The 25314-nt window shown below is 40.3% G+C and overlaps 1 protein-coding gene across 2 annotated transcripts in view; it reads left to right on the forward strand.

Moving 5' to 3' along the window:
• GRIA4 (glutamate ionotropic receptor AMPA type subunit 4) overlaps window positions 1–24548 on the forward strand; it is a 210966-nt gene extending 186418 nt beyond the window's left edge. Inside the window, exons 14-16 of one of the 2 annotated variants that reach the window (XM_056498542.1) lie at window positions 7529–7643; window positions 16870–17004; window positions 23418–24548. In XM_056498542.1, the coding sequence (XP_056354517.1) occupies window positions 7529–7643; window positions 16870–17004; window positions 23418–23582 (415 nt within the window). In that variant the 3' untranslated portion in view covers window positions 23583–24548. Of the gene's footprint in view, window positions 1–7528; window positions 7644–14578; window positions 14694–16869; window positions 17005–23417 lie in introns of both variants that reach the window. The other variant, XM_056498549.1, reaches the window with a different exon arrangement.
• Window positions 24549–25314: the final 766 nt, after the last annotated feature.

A 25314-nucleotide genomic window follows, 5' to 3' on the forward strand; every position in this document is an offset into this window, starting at 1 on the left:
GTGTTTGCATACTGTAATTGGAATATTTTCCTGCAAAACAGCTTTCAATCTATATAAATATTTTAAACTACAGTCACCAGACCTCTAGCTGGTGTAAATTGTCAGAACCTCTTTGAATTCAAAGTAGTTATGGCAATTTTTAGCAGCAGTGGGTCTCCCATTAATTGGAACTCCTGCTGATCCTCAAGGTGTCAGTTTGGCTCATATTTGTTTACAAAGCTCAGCTTGAGGAACTAAACTGTGTACTATACTTAGGATATACATAGAAGCTGTAAATAGTCACTGCCCCTGGAAATTAACCATCTTATTTGGATGGCTAAATGAAGAGTGCTATACTTATTTTAATTAGCCACAATTGAAAAGTATCTGAGCACTGCTGTAAATTTCCCCTCTCTAAACAGACAGGAATAAACACACATTCTTGTAAAAATACTTTATTCTGATTGTTTGACTAATATTTTGATATATTTTTCTGTAAGTAATGTTTTAAATGCAGTTGGACAGGGGATTTTAAAATAATGCTTTTAAAAACCTTCAGCTTCTAATGCAGCACAGAACCTGCCCAGAGCTTTTTTGCTTTTTTTGGCTTTCTATAGAGCAGTCAGTTCTTCAGGGGTATGTGAATTTTTGTGAGATGGAATTCAGGAGGCATTCACTCTTCTGGTGGGTCCTGAGCTGGACCTGAGCATTCTGCTGACATGGCTGATCACATCCTTTCTTTGATAAGCATGAATATAGAAATGGAGGAGCTTAGCAGAAAAGCTTGAGAGACCCACTGCAGAAGAGCTAGTATGTTATGAAGACTCACAAATTGAATACTAGCAGTTCTTTATTTAATATAAATGCCAAGTTATGACAGCAAGTGCCAAGAACTCTGTTTTATTTGAACTAACATGTAAAAATATTTTGATGACTGCTGTGCTTCAGTATTTGAATGCAGCTTTTTTTCATACAAGTAACATGACAGCATGCAAACCTTTATAAATCCCAGTAAAAATATTTCCCCTGTAAGAGTTTAAATGTGTTTAAGAGGACATGCTTTTAAAGCAGGCCTTTTGTCCTTAAAGCTAAGGTCATTTTTCTTGTAAAAATATTCATGCATTAGCTCTCCTTTTTAATATTTACATTATTGATCCTTCAAGCCTTCTGAGTACACAGTGATGTAAGCTTTGGCTACATCTTCCTCGTTAACAGAGTGCTTGTTTCATTCCTAATTTATTAAACATATTCAGCCAGTGCCATGCAGCTTTACACTTAATTTCTCTTGAATTGTCAAACACCCCTAAACCACACTACATTTGTGTCATGTTACAATCTGCCATCAGTGCTTTTCAAAACCTGGATAAAATAAACAGCTCAAAAGATGTGCAGGTCTTAATTTTTTGCTTGGTAAGGTTGCATTTTAATTTTTCCTGTTAAAAGTCATTTGAATGGATGATATATACAAGCTATAAAAATGCACCCACTTGTGTTTTGCTGAGCACATTTAAGGCAGATGCTCAGCTGCATCCAGGAAGCACTAGGCTGGGGAGTGAGGAGAGGCTCCTGGCAGCTGTGGCCTCCTCTTCCCAAGCCACCTGGGCTGGATGCAGATTAGATCATAGAGAATAACTGCAATTCACAACACTGAAATAAGGTCACTGACTTTGGCTTCACTCTCTGCCTTGTCCTGCCTGCAGGACACAGCCCTCCAGCCTGTGCCAGGAGTGGCCAGGGGCAGGTCTGCATGATGGTGCACCAGCAGGCAGCTGCAGGGAGGGACATCCAAAGTGCAAGGAACAAAATGAGCTTGGGGTTGCTTGAGACATTTGCCAACACTGGCCGTGATCCTGCAGTCTCAGGAAAACTTGTTCCTTTAGTGGTGATGCACCACCACATCTGTGGTTTTACTTTCTGTTGTACAGTAGTTTGCTGATCCCCCTTTCTTTACAGGTACCAGTTCTATAGGAGTATATGTCCAACAAACTTACAGGACAAATGTGGTCATATATTTTATCATAATAGAAAGGAAGCCTCTGTATTTTGCCAGTTGGTCCCTACCTCACATATGGCCCACCTATGGAGCTTTGTTCATATAACATTCAGTACTCCTTGCTGAACTTTGTTGTATGTTCAGAGAACCTGAGGTTAACCAGAGATGCCATGTCTCTGCACATGACTTGTAAGCAGCTGGGTGATTTCTGAGACTTGAAATCCCATGTGGGATTGATTTGTGAGAAGCCTTTTGGAGGGTTGGGGGCCTTTGCTCTGCTTTTGCCTCAGCAGCTGCAGCAGTGGCCCCAGCATTTCTGGGATGATGGGCTGTACAGTATGGCTGCAATTTAAACAAGGCTGCTTTTGTGTAGGTAGGGTCTCATTAGTGAGTCACACTATTTTTGCACATCTTGCTCATTCACTATTGCAAGTGAGGAACATCCCCAACTCTAGCAGTGAAACAACAGTGCCGCCGTCTGTGGTGATAACTGCAGAACTGTGCTAAGAATCTGCCCAGGATGCAGGGAAGTATTTTTGCTCTCTAACATGCCAGTTACACAGAATTTATGAGACTAAGTTCAGGAAAGGGATTCAGGAAAATGTCAAAGCTGTTTAAATAGCTAAGACATTTAAGTTTTCCTGGCAAAGCTCTACCGGCTGCCTGAAATATTGTTATTAAATGCCTAGAGCAGAGATCCTGCCTTTGCTGTAATGAGTACTTATGTACCTGTCTGTGCCTTTATGCCAGGATTCAGTATTCAGTATTCAAAAGCAGATATTCTGAGGCCCTACTTCATGGAGGCAGTCTCCATGAAGCAGGCCAAGGCTGAGTCCTTGGAGGTGCATTTTGGGATGATGCTGAATGGTGTGGATGGGTGGTGCTTTCCACCCATCCCATGAACCATGGTGCATCCAGAGATTTTGGGAACTGAATGACTTTAATGAAAAGCAGCTGTGGCTGAGAGTGTACATATTTGTATACAAGTATACATACATCTGGACACATATTCAGCCTAACCAGGCTGGAGAGAGCCTTTTCTTTCTGTTGTGTATATACAAGCTGTGGGCATTAGGCTGTGAGAACAGACCTGATCTTACTGAGCAGAATGCATTTCATGTTTTAGTTCCTGATCTCTAAGTAGTGATGAGTTGCTGTGCTGAAATTGATATGGAAAGTGTTACATGAGGCAAAATTTTGTGTCCCTTTTCATGACGTTCTGCTATGACTGCCTCAGATTTCCAGCAGTGCTTGTGATGCTGGCCATGGTGGTCCCTAGCCTGGACCTCTGCCTCATTCCCTTGTGGTGCAGGGACCTTTGTGTCTTTACCAGCTGTGGAAATGCCCCTCCTGTGGTTGAGCATGTACATGAGCTGGGTTTCCCAGTGTGGTGCACCATGGTGTTCAGGTCGTTTGTTGCATGCCTCCTTGAAGTCCAGCAGGTGGGTCAACTGCTAGCCATTGATGTGATCCAAACTCACTGGAAGTCAAAGCAAACCTCTCTGCTGGCTTCCCTGGGCTTTGGGCAAGAACCCTGCTGCAATTGTTTTGGGTAACAAATGAAATATCTGCTTGGAATTGCTGATGTTGTTTTTCAAGGGACTGGGTAGTCTCCTTGTCATCTGTCTGTGCAGTTTTATCTCTTGATAACTGTGTAAGGTGTATCTGCAGTACAGATGGGCTTTTATAGAAAAAAAAAAAAAAAAAAAAAAAAAAAAGAAGATATCCAAATTAATGTTTTAAACAGCTTACTACTGTTTATTTATAGTGAGATGGAAAGTGATTTCAAATGAGAGATAATGATTATATTTTCATCATGTTTTTCAAACTGTAATTCTAAAGACTGGTTAAAAATAGCTGTGATCCAGCTGAAATCACTGTCCATGCACCCAAATACTTGTGAAGTGAGGGCTGCAGTTTTGGCTTGACTATTTCATGCAAGGACTCTGTTTTCTTCAGAGTAATGGAAAAGGCAGGACTGTGCAGTGACACCAAGGACTAAGAGTCAAATATTAAACCCCTTGCCTACTTTCTGCTGTTAACCCTGACTCTTGCAAAGACATCAGTTCCTGTTTTGAGGAATATATTGTCTTTAAGTGTGGTACTGAGGATGCAGTCCTATTTTTTAGGATGAAAGAGAAGTTTCTGCCACGGACACTCAGGTTTCCAAATGCCTTCTTCTGTGGCAGAACAAAGCACTGTCTAGGATGGGTGTGGGTGATCCAGCCTGGCTGTGAGGTCTCAATATAACTTTCAATGCAGTCACCATTGCACGTTGTAGGCTCTCAGTCATAACCTGCCTGGGAGGTACAGCAGTGTTGAGCAAAGGTGCTCTGTGTTTTGCTGACCAGAGGGAAATTATTTATTTCCACATGTTGAGGTGGACCTGGATAACAAAGCAACAGAGAAAGCAGTGTGAAACTAACCTGGTTTTACATGGCCTACTAGACATGATGAGGACAATAATGTGTTGAATTTATAAACAATACAGTTTAATTTCAGAGTGATGATTGCAGCTTAAATCCACATTTACTTCTTCATCCTTTTTATTTTCATTTCTCTATTGTGCTGTGAAACTGTCTATGGATATGGCTAATAACCCAGCTAAATAACCCTCTCATGAATGGGTTTCATTTATTTATTTATTACTCCAGGATTACTATCAACCAGCTGCAGCTTCTCTAAATGACTGTGGGAAAATTTTCCTTGATAATCATTAATGATTTGAAAGATAAATTTAAACATTTGGCAAGTGAGAAAGCTCTCTCCCTAACATGAAAATTAAACATGAAAACTTATATTAGTTGTCAAAGATATCACCTAGTTGTTTTTAACTAATCTTGGACTATCCAAATAAAAGGTACAAGTAGACATTAACTTGAAAAAAAAAGTTTTAAATTATCAGGTAACATCTTCACCCAATTTAAGATAAACATTGAAAAGAAAAAACTGTTCTAAGGATTTCAGAATAAGGACTTTGTCAAATTTGGTGAGCTTTAATGTTCACACTGGAGAGACTACAGCTCAGAGGAAATAATTTGAAGATGCTTTTTTCAGATAGACAGATAGAGAGGGCTTCCCATCTGCTTTAAAATCAGACTGAGATTAAGTGTCTTGTTGAATTGGGAGCTAGTGATATTCCTTGAGATACATTTCATTTTTTGTGGGAGTGATCAATCCTGCCTGCATCTGTGGAACTGTCAAAGCAGCTGCTTGTGCTATTGCTGCCCAGTGTGACAATTCAACACAGCAGCATTAAATTAGACCTTGGTTTGGATCCTGTTGAAGCAAGGAGGAGTTTTGACATTGACTTTGTAGGCAGCAGCTCCAGATACATATCTAAGTGATTTTCAAAGTAACTAATGTTCAGCATCAGAGGAATAGTGTTTCCAGGATCATCTTTCATCTATGGCCCAGTCCCAATGTCCTTAAAAAGGTAACATTTATGTTTGGTGTACTGGAAATGTGCCTGTTAAGTGGCAAGGCTGGCCACACAGTTACCTTTCTGAATGGGGCACACAGACTGAAAGCACAGGCTTTTTTTAATGAAAAGCTGAGTATGAAAAATCTGTTGCAAATATGGTTCAAAAGCAATTGCTTCCATGAACAAAAGGGACAAATGAACAATTTCATTCCAATTTTGCAATTGCTTCTCTCCCTCTGGAGTGGGAACCATAATTAGAGCACTCATGGAAAATCACATTTGTCAGCCTGGCTGCTAAATTCCCCTTAAAGATTTATCCACAAAGAGCAGTCTGTTATCACTCCCACTACAGCCTACAGTTCTCATTTTCACTTTTAGGGAGAGACAAGCAATTACTTTATCTCTATTGAAAATCTCCTCTAAGTCTAGCTGCAGTGAAGTTAGTAACATTTGGTCTACACATAAATAGTTTCCAAACTTCATGACCAGCCAACAAAGACCTGTCTTTCATCCAGGAGGAGCTTTATGAAAAGAAAGATACAATTTTACTGATACTCATGTAGTTGTGCATCATTAGGATATGTGACAGTAATACAGATAGGAAGGTGACACTTAAACAAGTACAAAGCTTCCTTTGGAGATGATGAAGGCTGCATAAGTACCTTGGAAGATTAACTATCAACTGATTTTAAAATGTTTTATAGTGGCTATAGTCACTATCATAAATCCAGATGCCTTACATTTGGGTTTGTATGGTGGTCCATACATCATTCTGACCATTGCCATCCAGTCCTGATGCTCTCTGGACACCTAAAGAGAAACATCTGAGCATGCACAGAAGCAACTGCATCCTAGGACAAGCTGTGTCCTAGTTCTTGGCTGAGTTTCAGTACAATTCCAGCAGCCTTAACTTTCTACAGAAGCAGTGATTCTGTGCTTTAGCCTTTGTGTTGGCCATGCCCCTCTGCCTGCACAGATCCAAAGTCTCTCTCAGGTATTTCTCCCACCTGAAGAAAAGACCATTTAAATGTGATAAGGAGGACACCAGGCTCACAGAACCCCTTTCAGTCTGTTGTGCCCATGCCACTGTGTTGCTAGCAAAGCAGGATTTTTCATTCACCCAGTGGTAGCATAACATATAAACTCTCCAGAAAAAGTCCTCAGGATGTCCAAAAAATCTCCTTGCATCTCAGGTCTTCAGGATGCCCAATAGCTTTCTTGTCTCTCAGCACTGAGCTAATTGTCTGGCTTTTCTCTTCCAGCAGTGCTTGGGCTTCAGTTTGGCTGCGCTGTTCCCAGTTTTTCCCAGTGCAGACACCCTTCATCACCACCTTCCTCCTCCATTCCCCAGGTGCTCTTTGGGCTGGGACTCAGGGTGCTTTCCCAGAACAGCAGAGTGGTCCCTGGAGTCATGGCACTAAGCTAGACCCCAGGTCCTGCCTTTCAGCTAAGCCTCTAATGTGCAAAGGGAGCAGGAGTCTAGACCCTGCATCCCAAATGCACAGATGTGCCAGCAGCAGGGCTTCAGTCCCCTGGGCACTTTTGTCCAGTGCTTTCTATTGACTGGCTCTGGCCAGCACCTTAGTAGTGTGAGCTGTAAGTCCTCAGCCCTTCCTTCCACAGCCTGTTTCTGGAGCCCTAATCCATAGCTCGTGCAGATCAGTCTGAAGAGCTTTATGTCAGAACTGCAGAGACACAGTGACTGGCAGAGTCTAGCACAGGCAGTCTGGATCTTGCCTCTTTAGTACTTGGGGATAAAATTTCTCATCTGCTTGAAAAACCAGCCTGGGCCCACAATGAACATACTTTAAATATAGATTCAAATCAATCTGTGCAAATCGTTTTTAATTCCAGGCAGAGTTTTATCACCATTTTGCAAAAATAGTTTGGGTTGGTTGATAGAATTTTTGCATTAAAATCCAAGATGTTCTGAAAATCTTTTCTAGAACTGGAAACACATTTTTCATGTTTGGAAGCAACCACAATTATTTGTGCTGCCAAGGGCTTTGAAATGTGGAAATGAGAGGTTTATTTAGTGTGTGGATCAAGCTTATAAACAGCTTAAGTCCTCATTCCTTCTAACATCTTAACAGCTGTGCAGTTTCTTACAAAATATGTTTTATCGTTTCAAGAAATGCTGTTAACCTCGCAGTTTTAAAACTGAATGAACAAGGCCTCTTGGACAAATTGAAAAACAAATGGTGGTACGACAAAGGAGAATGTGGCAGCGGGGGAGGTGACTCCAAGGTTAGCCTCAATGTCACCAAAAGCGGGTAAACAGTATGTGAAGTAATTGGTGCATCTGCTGGGGTCTTACCTGCCACGAAACAGCTTCACCAGCAGCACAGCACTGCTGGCACCTGCAGCTGAAACCGAGGTGTATGCAATTACTGTCAAAGCAAAAATATTTGCATTTGCTTCAGCACCCCAAGGGGAGCTCGTACGTGGTCTCTGGGGTGAGATCTGTCGCCAGTTTTCAGAAACATACTTCTTCTGAAATTGTGGTGAGCCTTTTCCAAGCTTCTTAAATGCCTTCAGAAGCCTGCTCACCAGCTAAGACTTTTTTTTTTCCTACTATATGGTACTACTTAAAATATTTTTCAGTGACATTAGAGGAAAAGGGGAAAAAAATCAGTGTGACTACCCCTGAGGGGTAATTTAATGTATGGTCCAGGCTCAGGGATCCATTGTTGACATAAACAATACAATTTTCACAAGTATCCAAAATAGGAAGACAAATTTCAGATGAAATATCTTCATGCTGACATTTTCTGATATCTTTCCAACAAATTGAAATCCATGGTGGTTCCCTAGGCATAATTTACCAGAATTTATGGGACAGGAATTTTAGGCTGCATGCTAGGCTGAGGTGTTAATAGCTTCATATTCTTTCTGCATTCCTCTATCTTCCATATGGCCAGTACCAGTACTTCCTTGCTTCCTCACAGCTTCTTTTGAGAAACTGCTTGGTGCTGAAAAGAAGCTAAAATGTGGAAGATGGTGAAGTGGGGGAGAATTGAGGTATTATAAATACCCCTTCTGTTCCAGGCAGCATGTAATAATATTTATTTATGTGCTTGTGTGTGAACACTATATTAGAGAATGCTGCACGGGTAGCTGTGTGGGCACAGAGCTAGACAGATATAGATGATTTAATATGACTAATTTGTCATACACAGTTTATGTAGCTTTCTTTACAGTTGCCTACATATATTTTTTCTTACTATTTTCTCTCCTTTTTTAGTCCTCCTGCTCTTTTGTGCTGTGTCCTGGCCTCAGGGACCATCCCTTGGGCTGTTCTGCACTCACCCAGAACTGGTCTCCTAATCCTCTTCACTTTGCTTGCAATCCTGCTGCTCTACCTATTTTTCCCCACACCACTCTGCTCGCCAGCAGTCACAGTTTCAAAAATGGTCTCTATTTTCTCTTCCAAAATATTCAGATATATTAAACCCAATAGCACTTACCTCTATGCAAGCCTAAGCTTTTGCAGTACTGGGGGAGGAGTAGTTACTTATTTATTTAATGTCACAGGCAGAGAATAAAATCATTAAAATACCTTAATTTTCTTAGAATATCCCCCTCATAAGCTTGCAGTGGTTGCAAAGTGAGACAAAAGCTAGATAGCAAACTAAGGATGTTTTTTAACTTACCTTCCCTAATTACCAGCCACAAGTGCTGTGAGTCATGAAGCAGGAAAAAGGGAACACTCATGGTAGAGGGACACACAGGGCTTCACCAGGGAAATGTCTATAAGTGCTGAAGGAGCAAGTTTGGTGTGATAGAAAGTGACAGAAAAAAGGACTTGGGGGGTAAAAGGAGAAAAGAAAGGTGAGGAGTGCAGTTCATGGAGAAACAGAGGACCTGTGAATGCAAGAGGAAGGAAAGAACATGTTGCCAGTGGAAATAAACAGCTCAGGATGCACTGAACAATGAGGTGGGCAGGACAGTGTTAGCAAAGGATGGAGAACATGCCAGAGCTCATTGGTTCTGGGACAATACACAGCCTGCCGTGAGCAGGAGCACTCATCTGACCTTGACAGTTTTTCCCAGGCACAGCTGAGTGAGGAGGCAGTAGCCCTGGTCCTGGGAAGCTCCAGGTCTGTCATGTGCCTACTGCCCACGTTTGGTGGAACAGGCACATGATGCAGGTGAGCAGGCATTCATTCCCACGCTTCTCAAAACCTGCACTGCAGCAGCATCTGCTCTTGGGGTATAAACCAGAGCCAGGCTGATCCCCCAAAGGGTAACCTAGCCTTTTATCATCTCTAATATTCATTTCCTTGTTCAGAAACAGTCTGATCAATTGAAGTCAAGACCCTTTCTACTAAATTAATGGAGCTCTAAGCATTTTATTTATTTTCTGCTAGCAAATTATCATTAGCAGAATAACTGGGACACTTTGCATTACTTTTGTAAATGTGATAGCTACAACAAGTACTGAAATAAGTTCTTACCTTCAGAAGAAGCTTAAGAATACTTCTTTTCATTGTATGAATTTAACAAGAACAAGCCCTGAGCTTTTTCAGCAGCTTCAGTTTAAATTTCAGGGCTTTGCGCTCTCATAAATGAGAATAAGGAACTCCTCTTCTCTTGACAGAAATACAGCACCTGAGGCTTGACTGATAACTGTGCTGTTACTATTTGAGATTCGTTATTCAGAATATGAGAGTGTAGACCCACAATAACCCTTCATGGTAGTACAGAAGACTACAGAAATGAGGGAGCTTCCAGAGGGCTCAGCTGTTCTCCAAAGGCTTGTATTGCTGTGTAAAACAAGATGTCTCCTACCTCCATTCTCTGCTGTTAAAAGGTCACCTCTAGCCTCCCCATTTATTGTTCCCTTTAAGGGACAATCTTCCAAAATTCAGAAAGACAGTTCAGAAAGATGCCCTGTGTGAACCACCTGTGGTTTAGTGATCTGATTAGTTAGTTCATGATTGAAGATAAAAGTGAGTTCCTCAAGTCATTTGAGTGCTTTGGGAAGTATTACCTCAGATCCTAACTGTATGCCATCATTTCATGTGGTGCATGGGAAGGTACTAGAACAGTTTCTGCCACTTTGTTCCATTGTTTTTATAAAGTGTGAGTGGACAGAAGCTGTGCTGATGGAGATCCTTTCCTGTCTCTGCTGGCAGCCCTTAGGAGAACACTGTGGCCCATGTTTTTTTCAGTCAGCTGATGAGACTGACCTTAGCCTTAATTAATGTTTCAGCCACGAGTGGGTAATGAAAATGCTGCTAAAATATACCCATGATTGCATTTTTTAAATCCCTTTCTACCAGAATTCTGTATTTGCTTCAGAATCACTCAGTATTGTGATTTAAATATTATAATTGCCCAATTGTTATCCTGAACACAGCTAGCTCAGAACTTCATTAATGCCATTTTAAAGCACTCTGATTTTGCTGATGTTGCTGGCTCAAGATCCAGCCTCAGGCTCTTAAAAATGGCCTTTCCAACACCCAGTGATTGATGACAGGATAGGAGGAAATGAGTAAGAAGGCAAGAGAGGAGGCAGAAGGGCTGAGAACGTGATGAAAAGTTAGAAAACCAGTGTCCCTGTGCTAGGTCAGGCTGTGCCAACATGGACTTCAGCACATGGGTGAAAAACAGGGTCTCCTGTGCTGTCACACAGCAGTTTTACACTATGGCTACATGGGACAAATTCTTCTCCATATATATAAAGGCTAATTTTAGTTATTATTTCTCATATATTATCCTTACACGAACTTGAGGCTGTTGGATCCTCTTTATATACAACAAGAGAGATTCTCAGCAGCTGTGCACTGGAAAAAAACTACACTGATTTTCACAAACCATGCCAGTTTACTCTCATTGAAGGTTTAGCCCAACATTAGTAATTCAGGAATCATTAAGGAACTGAACAAAACCTAAATCTATAGTCATTTTCCACTGCCATTTTAAGTATACAATACTGAACATAATGGGAAATTTAATTATAAATGTGACTTTAGTGCATTGCTCTTGTTCACATACAGAAAGCCATACCAATTTTTTGTTTCTGTCCCCTTAAATATCAGTGGGACTATTTACCAACTGATTGTGTAAGCAATCTAGTAACAAGCTGTAGTCTCTGAGTTTGTGACTGACATGGTCAAAATAAGTGACTTGCCCTGAGAGCCAAGGTGAGCTGGACATATATCTCCTATAAGAGCAATTGAAAATCTACTGAAAATGAAACAAAGAAACAAATAAACAAAAAAAAAAAAAAAAAAAAGCACACCAAAAACAAACAAGCAAACAAACAAAAAAGTCTAAAATAGATTAAAATGCACTACACCTGCAATCACTTGCTGTGATTGCAAAGAGGTGTATATATGCTGTGATTCTGAAACATAAGCAAAACATTTTCTTTTTCCACTCTGCAGCCTCTTAGTCTGGGCTTCTTATATTGGACCATGTGCACTTCCCATCACAGCTGACTGATTTAAATTAGGACAGAAATCCAGTCTTGAAGGTGTAAAATATTTGGAAGTATTGTAATATATAATTTTAGGTTTTTCTCAGAATGCTTTTCCCTCGTCACAGCTGGGGCTGTCTGAGGGCAGATGTGAAGGAAATGTCACAGAGCCTTGTTAAGGCAGGCAAGAAAGAAAGGGGCAGAGGACAGGCTTTCTTGAGCTTCAGAAGGGCCTTCAGTCAGAAAGTTTTCCACCAAAATTTTTGCAGAGGAGAAACAAGGGCCTGGCATCACTCACATCACTGCTGCATCCCAGTGAAAAATGGGAATTTCTCTGCTGACCATTGCCATTGAGATCACTGGGAAACTGAGGATAGTGTGGCAATTTAAAGTGTGAGATTAATTGTTTTTCCTGAAGGAAAGCCTGAGGGCTTCCCTGCAGAGACAGTGCAGAAAGGATGACATTAAAGGAACTACAGTTGCAAAAAAGAAAAAGCCTCCTGCCTTTTCAGTTTTTATATGCCTAAAATTTTAGTGATGAAAGAAAATAAGCAAAGGACATGGAGACATCTGTTTTCTGACTTGCTCCCACCTTGATTCTGGCCTTGATAGTTTGTATCTATTCCTAGTTATCAGTTTGATCAGTTTAATCTGCAAGAACTCCATAGGTTTTCCAAATGAGAACAGTACCTGTATGCCCCCTTACCTTTGTCATAACCAGCCCTGTTACACTGATGGGATTTAGGAGCATGGGAATGTGGCTCAGTGCCAGTGCATGACATGTTACAGATGATGGCTATTCAAATAATATTAATTATTTTGCACTTGTACTAGAAGCCAGCAGAGGATCATGTTGACAGGCAACTTGCCAGCACCCCAAGCCCACTCATTTCACAGCTGTGGGACTCTCATGTTCCACTGTCAACCTGCACAGCCTGCTGCCAAAAGCCTTAAGGCAAAATGTAAGTTTGAATACTGGAAAAGAGCAAAATATGGGCATTTTTGTTCCTAGAAGCAGAGTATTGCATATGAATTAAATGTGTGGGATTTGGAAAGTGGATGGAGCTTTTCCTTTACTTAGAGTGAACACTCGAGAGTTCCTGGGAAATCCTCTCACCCAACTGTGGCTGTCAAAAATTTCTCCAAGGCACCAAGGCTTCCTTAGCAGTAAATGAAGAGACAGGCATCTCAACATCATCCTTTGTTAATACTGATATCAAAGCTCACCATTTGGAGGTACCTAACTCTTCCCATTAACTGCAGGGAAGTCTGGGCAGACAGACAAAGCATAATTTAGGGGTGAAAATATTGAGGTGAATCCCCCCACTTTAGGTACATACAGAAAGAGTAATCAGAATGTATGAAGTGGCAGGGTCCCTAGAGCTAAGAACAGCATACAAGGCTCAGAAGCTGTTATTTGTGTAGTAAATAGCTATATACAAGCCTGCACAAATATATAATATATAAGCATTTGGGGATTTCCAGTTAAATCAGTTATAGAATGCAGTAAGACTCTTTCCTCTTCAATGCAAACTATTTTAGTAGGTTCAGTTACACTATGCTAATTAATTTTTGCACTAGTTATTTATTTCTTAAGCCTTGAATCCATAAGTTAATGTTTAAGCGATGCATGGATTGTGGCATATTATGGGAGATAAATTTTCCCATGGGAATCTGCTGGCACACACAGGATCATGTCATTTAACATCCCCAGAAGGTTATCTGTCATATGCCATTTCTGTTTATCTCCCTGCTTCTCTGATTGTATTGTGTTTGCATGCACACCTGCACATAAATAGATATCCATATAAGACAGATATCCATTAATAATTGGACAGTGATTTGAAGTGGAAAGTACATAAAATAAGTCTGTAAATAATTTAATACATCTTCAAAACATATAGTGATAGATCTGCATAAAGTGGGGCATTACCATAGTACTCTGAGATTATTCAATGAGATTAAGCAACTTCACTGTAAACCTATAGCATTTTATGATTTTTAGATATTGCATTAGGTTTCATTTCAATATTAAACTCTGTTATGTCACCCACAGCAAAAACCACCATGAAAAAAGCTATTCCAAGTAGAAATTTATCACCAGCCTGGGACCCTTGAAATATTGACATGAATAAGTGAGATTTAAGGAAAAACTTTGAATTTTAAAATTATGTTGAAACAGGAAATGAAAATGGAAGACTCACTGTCCTTAGCTGGGGATAAGGGGATCTTCACAGCTCTCCCCCCAAGTTCTTTGCATGCAGACATCCTATTACAGACTGTGCCAAATGGTTATGGGCAGCACCCTGCAGGAAGCCTCTTCTTTTCTTGCCAGGATAATTTTGAGGGCAGTAAATGAAATACCTATGGCCAAATCATATTATTAGTTTGTATGCATACAAACTAAAAATAGATTGCAAGCAAGGAACACAAATTGACGTTTCTGAAGTCGCACATGCAGCTGTCTCACGTATATCTCTGCAGGGCGTGTTGTTAAAATGTGTAAGCCAATAGTTTTGGGTTCACAGTAATTGCATACTATTTATTTACAAATCTTCCCCAGCAGTATGTGCCTGTTACCTAAAGCGATGGAGCAGGTCCCGGTCATATGTCTGTCTCTAAACCTGGGCCAACAGTACATGACATAGCACCCACTGTGGCCTCTGCTCTGTCACTTTGCAATGCGATTCTATGTAGTTTTACTTGAATAACATAAAATAACATATATAATGTTATTTATGTTATTTTCCACGTGAAGAACTCCTGTAAACCTTGCCGTTTTGAAACTCAGTGAGGCAGGCGTCTTAGACAAGCTGAAAAACAAATGGTGGTACGATAAAGGTGAATGTGGACCCAAGGACTCTGGAAGTAAGGTCAGTCGCTACAGCTCGGGACCTAACTATCGTGTTCACAAAGCACTAGAGGAAGTAATAAGCAGAATGACATAGAAATAAAATAAGCAGCTGGAGACACAGAATCAATCAGCTTTGGCCCGTCTTGGTGGGGGTCACGCTTTAATTTAAGGAAGCACTATGGCATTTTAAAGTCTTCAGGGATGTAAATCACCAAAGATCGTCCCACATATTCAGAGCATCTCTTGAAGAAACACAAAGCAGATTTTTGGGTTCAGAAGAGGCAGGCTGGATTAGTTGTTTCCTTCCTGCCTGGAGGGTATGGACTTTTCCCATTAACTACATAGGAAATGTCCCTTCACACCTTCTTTCGAAGCTGGCTGACCTCAGCAGTTTTCTGAAAAGGAGAAATGCTAGGAGGAAGGATTGCCTTTCATTGATGGCCAGGAAGGTGGTGTCTTGTGGCCTTTGGGGATGTCTCTGGCTCCTTGAGAGCCAAGGAAAACTTAACTTGAGCTTTGAAGTGAAAGGCTTCAGTAATTAATAGTTTCTACAGCTTCCAGTGTTTATCCTAGTCCATACCCAAAAAGCAATCCTAGCAGCTCGAGAGAGCTGAGAGCTCCTTCTCTTTATGGGGACAGACCCAGAACCAGGTGTTTTCTAATGGCTGGGAAACACCAGAGTCAGTGCCAGCCCTCTCGTCTGACATTTCTTCACAGTACCTGACTCCATGCCAGCCTCTGCAGCTAAGAGGAAAGAATGGCAGGCACTCCATTGCTGCCTTTACTTCCTGAGACTTACCTCGATAAAATTAGCATGGGAAACAAGCTTTCAACACATTTCGCTTTTTCTGGAAAATGCTTTGAAAAAAAGGAGTGAAAACCATTTAAGAGGATGGCAATGTACCCGTAAAAAACAGCTGAGAAAGCCTCAGCCCACCACCTACATTAGGTCTTTCTCAGTCCTGCCTCCTGCTTGTTTGCAAGCACCATGTTAGAATTGTTACTAGAGGAACAGTCATCTCCAAGACACTTAGACTCCTTCTAGCCAGCTAAAAAGGCACAGACAAACAGAACCCAGCTATAAGCCCCAATCACCTCTGTACATCCATGGGAACCTTTACTGTGCTAATCTACTCATTGCACAATGAATAGTGCTTCTTTAAATTAAGCATCCATATTTTTTGCAGTCTTCATAAGTTGAAATTTCATAGAGATTACAATCAGAAGTTAAGTACTCTCCTAACTTTAGCTAAAGATTATATAGTCTGCATAAGTATAAAGCTTTGTAAGTATTTTAAGGCACACGATATAGCATATGAAGTCAATCCTGAGAGTTCCTTGAGAACTATGCTGAAAAAGCACATGGATTTCAAGTAAAAAAATGTGCTTCATAAGTAAGCAGTGAAGTATAGAGAAATATAGAATAGTTATATATATTTAATAATTTGCTAAAGAAAACCCTCACTTTTATCTAAATTACGAAAAATGTGTTAAATTGCATAAATTGATATTTAGAAGTATACTGTTACTGAGCTTAGTAGTCCATGGGCATGTTCCAGAACTGTGTCTGTAGTAAAATAAAACCAAAATGCAATAATAGGTAAGAGGCAAATGTATCAGAATGTGTATGGTACAGTGTGCACTTTCAAAGGAACTGTTTGTTCAAAGAAACAACTTAAGCCTCGCTTGTTATTTTCGCCTGTCATTAAAGTATTGGAAGCTCAGTCTGGATCTTTTAAATTAACAGCAGTGCCTATCACAAGTACAGTTACTGGTTTTTGTAAAGATCAAGCAGAGTCTTGTCTGATATAAATGGATTTCTGGATTCCAAGGCTTCTGAAGAGCTTTACATAAATGCAGTTTCATATCAGTGCTGAAATGTCCCCTAAAGAGAGCTAGACATGTCATTGTTTAATTCCCCAAGTAATGGAAGTAATGCTTTGCAGTAAGCAAGCAATGACATCCTGATATGTTGGCAGTAGACTTGGAATATTTTTAATGCCAACCAGGAAAACTAGATGCTTAAAATATATCTTATAGATCCAGATAGGTCAAATTTTGCTGAAGTGTGTAAACAACTGCCATTAAATTTCAGCTAAACATTGTTATTTGTCTATTTATGATGTTTTCATGTGTGGTTTGTGCTTCTTGGGATCCATTTTCCAGGGTTAACTGTGTCACTTCTGTTTTCCCAGGACAAGACGAGTGCCTTGAGTCTCAGCAACGTTGCTGGAGTCTTCTACATTCTGGTTGGAGGCTTGGGCTTGGCAATGCTGGTGGCTTTGATAGAGTTCTGTTACAAGTCCAGGGCAGAGGCGAAACGAATGAAGGTGGCAAAGAGTGCACAGACTTTTAACCCAACTTCCTCGCAGAATACCCAGAATTTAGCAACTTATAGAGAAGGTTACAACGTATATGGAACCGAAAGTATTAAAATTTAGGGGTAGGACTTAGGGCCTACTACAGCGAGTGGGTGATGCATCTTGTAACGCAGTGTTGTGACATGTCTGTCTAGTGGTGCTTGCTTCTGAACAGAGCTTTATATTTTGGAAAACTTCAGTGCAAAGTGGTTCAGTTCTTTTGGCTGCAGATGTACAGTATATTATTCTATGTTGCTAATAGACATCTGCATTGCAAGGAATTTTTAACATGAAAAGTATGTTTTGAACAACTCAAAGTTGTCAGATCAGTTGAGAGATGACAACTATTTTAAATAAGAAAGTTTGTATCCAGAGGGCCAGTTTTTAAGTACTTGATTGGAAAGTCTGTTTTCTGAAAGGCTTGCACTCCACTAGTGACAAATTGCTGCAAGCCTGAATTATTCAATGTTGGCCCTATCTGTAACCAAGATTTAGGATAGGCAACATCACTGAACCATAGTTAACCTAATGGAAGAAAAGGCACTGTTACAAGAAGTCTAAATGTTGTTTTAGTTTCTCCCCCTCCTCCCCTCCATGTTCCTTCACCCTCCCTTCGATACATGTTTTATGCTAATTGTGTGGCTTTTTTTTTTCCCTCCCCACAATATCCTGCTTCAGGTCGACTTTAGCCCACTATAATAGTCAGAGAGAGTCACTAACCAGTGAATAGACCTTGATTATCATCCTCAGCTTTCAGTATCAAACCCCCTTGCCTAGGTCAAGACTAGTGTATTTTAGACATTCATGCAGTGATTTTGGAGGCTGATGCTGCCGAGCTGCATCCTGCATAGCTCCCCTGAGTAGGTGTTCAGGGATGGTTTACTGATGCACTTGCTCTCATCCGTACAGTGAGTATCTTGCCAACTAATCATTAGACAAATCAACTCTATGACCTTTGGAAGTGGCACGCAGCAGCAAATTGAGCTTCTAAATATAACTTTGACGTAGCTCCCAAGCTATGCTGGCTGCTTTATAAGTGAATGTGCAGCTAGCACCCTGCCCTGTCATGCTAGAGCTCCCTTGCCCTTGCAAATAGCAAGCTCCACGTCTCCTCTGTTAACATCTATCTTCAGCTACATTTTCCTGAGCCATCCCTCTAGCGGAAATAGAAAACACAAATTTAGGGAAACTAGATGAATAATATAATACTTATGTTGCCACCTAGGGAACAAACGAAAACTTGTAGGGAACAGCTGGAGATCCACTTATTATTTTCTATTTATTATTCATATAGCGCTGGAGTAGGCGGCGCTGTACAGTAGGTGAAGTGTGCCAGACACACAGCAGGTCCCTGTCCCGAGGAGCTTACAGCCTAAAGGCCCAGCCCGTGCAGTACCGCACCATTCAGTACAGAGCACAGCCAGAGTGAGCAGAGAAGGCTGTTTGGGCATGCTAGCTGCAGCGCTGCCAGGAATAGGTGGGTGCTCGCCGCGCGAGGGAGGGGCTGGCTGGGAAACTGCCCCTGCACACTGCTCCGTGGGCTTCTCTTCTCTTCCTTGCTCTGCAAAGAGTCACCACCCTGCGTGCGTTCTAATTGTAACACAGCTGCCAAATTCCCCATGTAAAAAAAAAAACAAAACCAAAAAACCAGTGTTAGCTGTGCACTTTGCTCGCTGGTGAAATGTCAGGCACACTATGTGTCAAGGGGTTCATTACTATGAACTGGAACACAGTGCTTCCAGATGCCAATATTAATCTCCCAAGTCCACTCCCTCCTGTCAGTAAAAAGGGTCTAAAAAAGAAGCAATCCTGTGCCAAGTCATTGTGCAAACTGCAGGCAAAGGGTGCTTTTTGCCTTTAAATTCTTCAGCGATGCTCTCACAACTGAGAGTGTCCCCAGGCTGGTATGAAAATAAGAATCCCAGAAAATATATTCCTTATCAAGTTTACAGACTGCAATGCATTCAGAATATAGTCCTAAAAAACAACAACAACAACCAAAAAAAAAATTAGGCTTTCATTCAAATACTGACCTGACCCAAATTGGCTGAGCGTGCTAAACATGATTTGACAATCCCCACAGTTGCCACCCAGCTCTGTTATTCCAGTGCAACAGACACTGATTATACTTGCAGAAATTTTTTTAGTCTTAGTGTTTTTTTATTATAATAAAAAATAGAGCTAACTGAGATTTGCATTTGAAAAAAAGATCATAAGTACCTTACTCTAAAGTTTGGATTTCTGTGGGACTTCTTGTAACATAGATTAATTCCTATTGGAAAAATACACTTTAAACAATGCAAAAAACATACAAAAGTGTTGCATTTTATTTTGCAGGAAATTCATTTTTGGGTCATTCAAAACCTCTGATAATGAATATTTTAGAGTGCACACTTTTAAAATTCACCAAAAAATCACTAGGATTTTGAACAAATATTTACAGACCTCTGAAATTCTTCTTTCTGTTTATTTGGCGTAATATTTATGTGAAATTGAGAAATTTCAAGTGAAATTCTTATAAAAATACTTATGCTTATATGTGGCAGCATTACAGAGCCCACAATGATGGCTGCACGTATTTCTGTAGAAATATGTCTATCTTAAGTATTTTGAAACCTTTGATATGGTTTTTTTTTATATTTTTATCCAAGGAGTAAAGAGATTGAATTGGAACTAAAACTTGCTAATATGGAAAGATGCCTGGTGGTTCTAACCTGCATGAGTAACCAACACATCTGACTTTAAGCTAACATCAAATAGTTTTAATGGTATATGTTTTAAACTAATATAAAATAGCTTAAATAACCCTCTTGATAATTAATATTCATTACCACGATTTTTATTTTAGTTTCATTCAGTCAAACATGAGTTAGCTCAGGGAAATTCACCCTGCCTGCAAGGGAGCTGAAAGTGAAAATGAAGGACTAGTCTGTATGTCTATGTGATAGTGGACTAGTCTACATGTGTGGGACAAAGACATTCAGAAGCACTGGCAGGCAGTTGCATCTGCTGAAGGCAGGGAAGGAAATTTGCTTTAAGGAGGGAACAATCCTTTCCTCTTCCCCTGGGCAGCACTTTTTACATTTGTATTAAGCCCTTAGTGTACAAGTAGAGCTGATATCAAGAGAAGAGAGGAGCTTAACATCCTTCTGTCCAGCTCCTCCAAGGCAAAGCCCTGCTGAGTTCCTCACCCCAAACCCACAGGCTTTTGAAGGGGTTGTCCCAGTATCCAGCCAGCCTCCACCACCTCTCCATGGCCTTCTCATTGGGCCATGAAGCTCAGGAGCCAGCTTCCAGCTCAGCTGCTTTCTCTTGCTCTCCCATCCCATGTTGTTGTTTATAACTAATGAATGAAATTAATTTCTGTACTAGAAAAATGAATGAAAAACATCATTGTTACAAAAAAGGTGAAGTGCTACAGGATGGCTCAGTAAGTGTGTAATGTACTTATTTTGACTTGCATACTTTCAATTTCATAGTCAAGAGAGAAAAATACATTAAAAGTTCATCTTAGATATTTGGGCTGAAGCCACCTCCATGTGACCCAAGTACTAGAGGAGCTAGAACAACAAAAGAACCCACACAGGCAAGGATATTTGTATTACACAGACTGAGGAGATCAGTTTCTGACATTCCCATTTCCCATTAGGAACAGGGCAGTCAGTGTTCTCAAGTGATTAATTTCACAACCAATCTAATCAAAACTAATGACAAATTTGAAAATACGTTATCACTATTAACTGCGTACATTTACCAAAAGGAGACTTTCATGGTTTGGGTAATATTCACAGTAAATACTGAGACTTTTCCCTCTTATCCCAGCCACTCCTGAACCTGTTTCTGCATCCAGGCCATAAATCTGAAGTTGTAGCAGTACAGTTAAGCAGAGTATTAGCCTGGCTTGTTAACTGTAGCTTAGTTTAAAACTGGTTACTTGGCCTTATGGCACTGTCCCAGTACAAGTTTGACCTGCTCCTCCTGGCTTTGTAAATGTCTGAGTCCTGTGGTGTGCTGCTGAGCTGTTGTTAGTCTTGCACTGAGGATGAGAGTTATTTCCTTGCAGCTTTTCTGTTTTTCTGTGGAAGGCTGCTGAGAAAGTGTTGTTTTCTTTTTTTTTTTGTTTTTTTTTTTTTTTTTTTTTTTTGTTTTTTTTTTCTGGATCCCTTTTATTGTCTTTCTGTCCTGAGTGTGGTGTCAATGGCCAGAAAGTTATTTAGACTGAGCTACTAAAGCACAGTTATATACAGCTTGTATATCCCATACAAATCTGAGTGCTCTCACTCAGATTTCCTGGTGGGAATCTCTGAATGGCCATGAACAGATAGCTGATCAGTGTGCTGGAGAGACTCTGGCACACAAAGATGACTTTCTGGGAAATTTAACACATCTGGAGCAAGCTGCCCCATTTCCACCCAAGTTTGCTTTCTAATCTGGTTTGGACTCTCATCCCTCTCCCACTAAAGCACCTTCAGTTTTTTTCTTGCCAGATCATGTTCTCAGCACTTCTGCAGTTGCCAGTATCCATTTGCAGTGGGACTCAGGACATGCACCATGTGCATCCATACCACACAGCATTGTGCCTGTGCTTTGCAAATGCAGAAATTTTCATTTGCTGCTGGGAAGTTGTTAAAGTTTTTGGTAATGTATAGGCCCAGGTCCCCACTTTCTCATCACCTCTGCTACACTTTTTGTATCTGGGTGTTGTTTTCGATCAAGATATGTTTGGCAACAGTCCCTGTCACAAAGTACAGGGGCACGGAAAGTTTTCAAAGGCTGTCCTTTACCAAAGCCAAAGTTTTTCAGTGTAAGGGGAATGCCATAACTCCCTCTGTAAACTGAGGCCTTTTCCTGAATTTGGGTGCTTTTGAGGGCTGAAGTTTTTAGGGTAATTGGTTTGGAAAGCTGCTTTTAAATCCAAGTTCTGACTGTGCCACAAACAGCTGCTGTATTTTAGACAACTTTTTGAAGGAGCTACTGATAACAATGCAATATTAGACTGGTACATTTCCACAGAAGTGCACCAGAAGCAGTGGAAATGTTTGGGAGTTTTAAGGGCTCTTCCTCATCCCTATATACTCATATGTAAATTAACTCCTCATATCAAACACCAGCTCAGGATTTCACTGCTACCTCAGAAGGAGAAACTGGGCTCAGAGGGATAAAGTTCAAAATGTAGAGATTAGTAATGAAGCAAACAAAATGACTTCAGGATGTTTGTCATCCTTTTGCTCCTATGTGAATGCACCCTCCTATCTCCCTTTTTTCCCAATTGGTGTTTCAGACTGCATCCCTGCATACCATTTACATAGCTTCTCCTGACTAGAAATCAGATCTCCCCACTAATTAATATCTTAACATGGTTATCTCTGAAATCTCTTTTAATGTAGTATAGTTTGGGTGCCTTGCTGCATTTTTTGATCTTAGACACTTACCTAATTTTAGTCATCTGGAAATCATTTACTTTAAACTAGTTATCTTGGCTTTTTTTATAATGACGTGAAAGATCTCTGTTAGGTTTGGCTACTGATATTTGGATGACTAAAGTTATATGGCATAGCTACTAACCTTTTAATAAATCCGAATATTTTGCTTGAATAATTTAGTCCCTAAACGAGATATTTGGTTCTAATTTACCTGAAACTAAAGATTTTCAAGTAAAAAAAAATTTAAATCTTCATATGGGAAATTTAGCCATAATGTATAAAACGGTATAAAATTGTATTTTCTCTCAATAAATTACATTTTCTTTGAAAGTTATAATCTTTTCTAATTGTAGGAAGATGAAGATATATATATATATATATGAAGAAAGATATTTGAGGACAGTTCTCAGATTTCCTGATATTAAACATTTGCATTGTGAAAATAAGTAATAATTTCTTTAGATTTGAATGATGGAATTGCCAGAGAGATAGCTGGTACAGTTATTGCAATTTATAAACAATTTTCAGCAGTTATATTTAATCCCGGCATTCCTAGTTGAAGGTCAAAGCCTATAAACACCTGTGCATGACTTTATTCACAGATGCTAATGCTTTCAGGTTCCAAAAGTTCTTCTCACCGTATAGAAATTTAGTTTGAAGCAGTTTAGATGAAGGTATTACCTCTTCAGTTAATTTCATTATCAAATTCAGATTTTATACTTAAATCAGTAATGATTTATTGTAATGAAATTTACCCTCAGAATTGCTAGTCTTTTTTTCCCCAGAAGACTTAAGTGCTGTGTATTATATTTACCATGATTACTATTTTTATACTTAACGTTAACATGAAAAAATGCAGATGTCTAAAATTTAACATTTCGGTGTTGGCTGTGTCCTGGTTGTCTGGAGGACAGAAACATGATAACACTTCCCTGTCTTCTGCTTTTTCTTCCAACCTAGCTTACCTTTTCTGAAGCCATAAGAAACAAAGCCAGATTATCCATCACGGGCAGCGTGGGAGAGAACGGCCGCGTGCTGACCCCCGACTGCCCCAAGGCCGTGCACGCCGGAACCGCGATCAGACAGAGTTCAGGATTGGCTGTCATTGCATCGGACCTACCATAAAAACCAAAAACACAACTGAGTGCCTTAATCTAACTGTGTTGGTGGCTGATGGCAACGCAGCACAGACTGTACCGACGTGGGAGTGTCCTTGACGGACTGATCATTTGGCTGGGAAAGGGAAGTACGTCCAAATGCGCCAGACATCATCAGCAACAACGTCTGCATGAGCTCAGCTCGGAAACCCAAACTCAGATTTTATATCAGGAAAATTCATAATTTAGTTTTGTTGGGGGGAGGGGGCTGGGAAGGGTGTATTAACAGCAACAAATTTCACTTGAGTGGACTTAAAACTAATAAGACTTGCCAATTTAGCGCATTAAACTGTGAAGAACATGCTCAGAAAGGACACCATTTTGGTCTTTGTCTTGACAAAGAGAGAAAAATAGCTATAGAAGTCAATGAACATGCTAACCTGTGTCTCCAGAACATCAATATATACAATGGAAGAATACTCAGCTGTTCAGCTGTAGAAATGAATCACTAAACTGTGATAAAAAAATAATAAATATGTAAATCCTGTGAAAAAAAAAATAAAGAAATTATTTACATTTTCTTTGGAAAAAGAGGAATATTGAAACATGCTTGCTTTTTAACTGATGTAAATTCAGTAGAGGACAACACAATTCTTTTTTCTAACCATCTTAGGGAAAAATCATTGCAATAATTGATATAAAATGCCATCACTGTAATAAAATTCAGAGAATTTTTTTTTATAAAAGTTGTTGGTCATCCTCTTGTTTGCTGTTACCTTCATTCTGTTCCATCATTCCGTGTTCCACAGATTTGCATCTGTCTAATACAAGAAACAAAATGATAAAATGTTTAGAGTACTTCATCAGTCTGCAGTGTAGAATCAAAAGAGACTACGGGTCACTCATGTTACAGATATTATTTATAATCTTGTTCTGTGTAAGAAACTGTGGTTTTTGTACCCACCAAAAAGAATAAAACAACAATTGTTCTTATAATATTGACAGAGCTTGAGTTGTTTTCTGATCATTAGGGATGCCACCTGGAAAATAAAAAAGGGCTGTTCAATTCTTACATCAGGATTCAGAATTTTATCTGAATCAGAGTCAGTCTGAGTCCCTGCACATTTCTGAAGTGCTTTTAAGTCCATAGGGAGGAGGGACTCTGAGCAGCTAAAGAATTGTCATGATTATTCACTAGGTATTTTAGTACTAGTCACTGAAAACCTTTCTCAAGTGTTAGGGAACCATTTAGTGATAGCATTGTCCTCTGGATAGGTCAGGGGATGAGATGCCAGGAGCAAGGAAGTACAAATGACAGTCCTTGAGACTGATGTGATGGATGACAGATGCAGCCTGCTTGCTATCCAGGAGCCTCAGTTTTCATCCCCCAGCCTATCAGTGGCGTGCCTGGGAAAGACTAGCAGCCACCACTTGAACAGAAGCCAGATGTCAGCAGGAGCATGTCTGTAGGTGCAGAGCTGCAGCAAGTCTGTTCTGTGCTGGTCATTCTCCTTGGCCTCTCAGGACCTGGCAGTGGTGTCCAAATCCAGGGTATTGTCAGCAGTGTAACATGCCAGAGCCCAGACTGCAAGGGAATTGAGATGTGAGTAATCACAGCTCATGGGTTTACAGGCACACGAGGGCCATGGTCCAATGGCTGACATTTCCCAGAGCTGGTGTGGTGCTTCCCTCAGCCACCAGGGCTCTCATGTGGAGGAGAAGGGCCAGGTGAGCTCAAGGCTGCCCAGCAAGGACCAACC

The sequence above is a fragment of the Oenanthe melanoleuca genome, chromosome 1, assembly GCF_029582105.1.
Source record: "Oenanthe melanoleuca isolate GR-GAL-2019-014 chromosome 1, OMel1.0, whole genome shotgun sequence".
NCBI classification, from domain to species: domain Eukaryota; kingdom Metazoa; phylum Chordata; class Aves; order Passeriformes; family Muscicapidae; genus Oenanthe; species Oenanthe melanoleuca.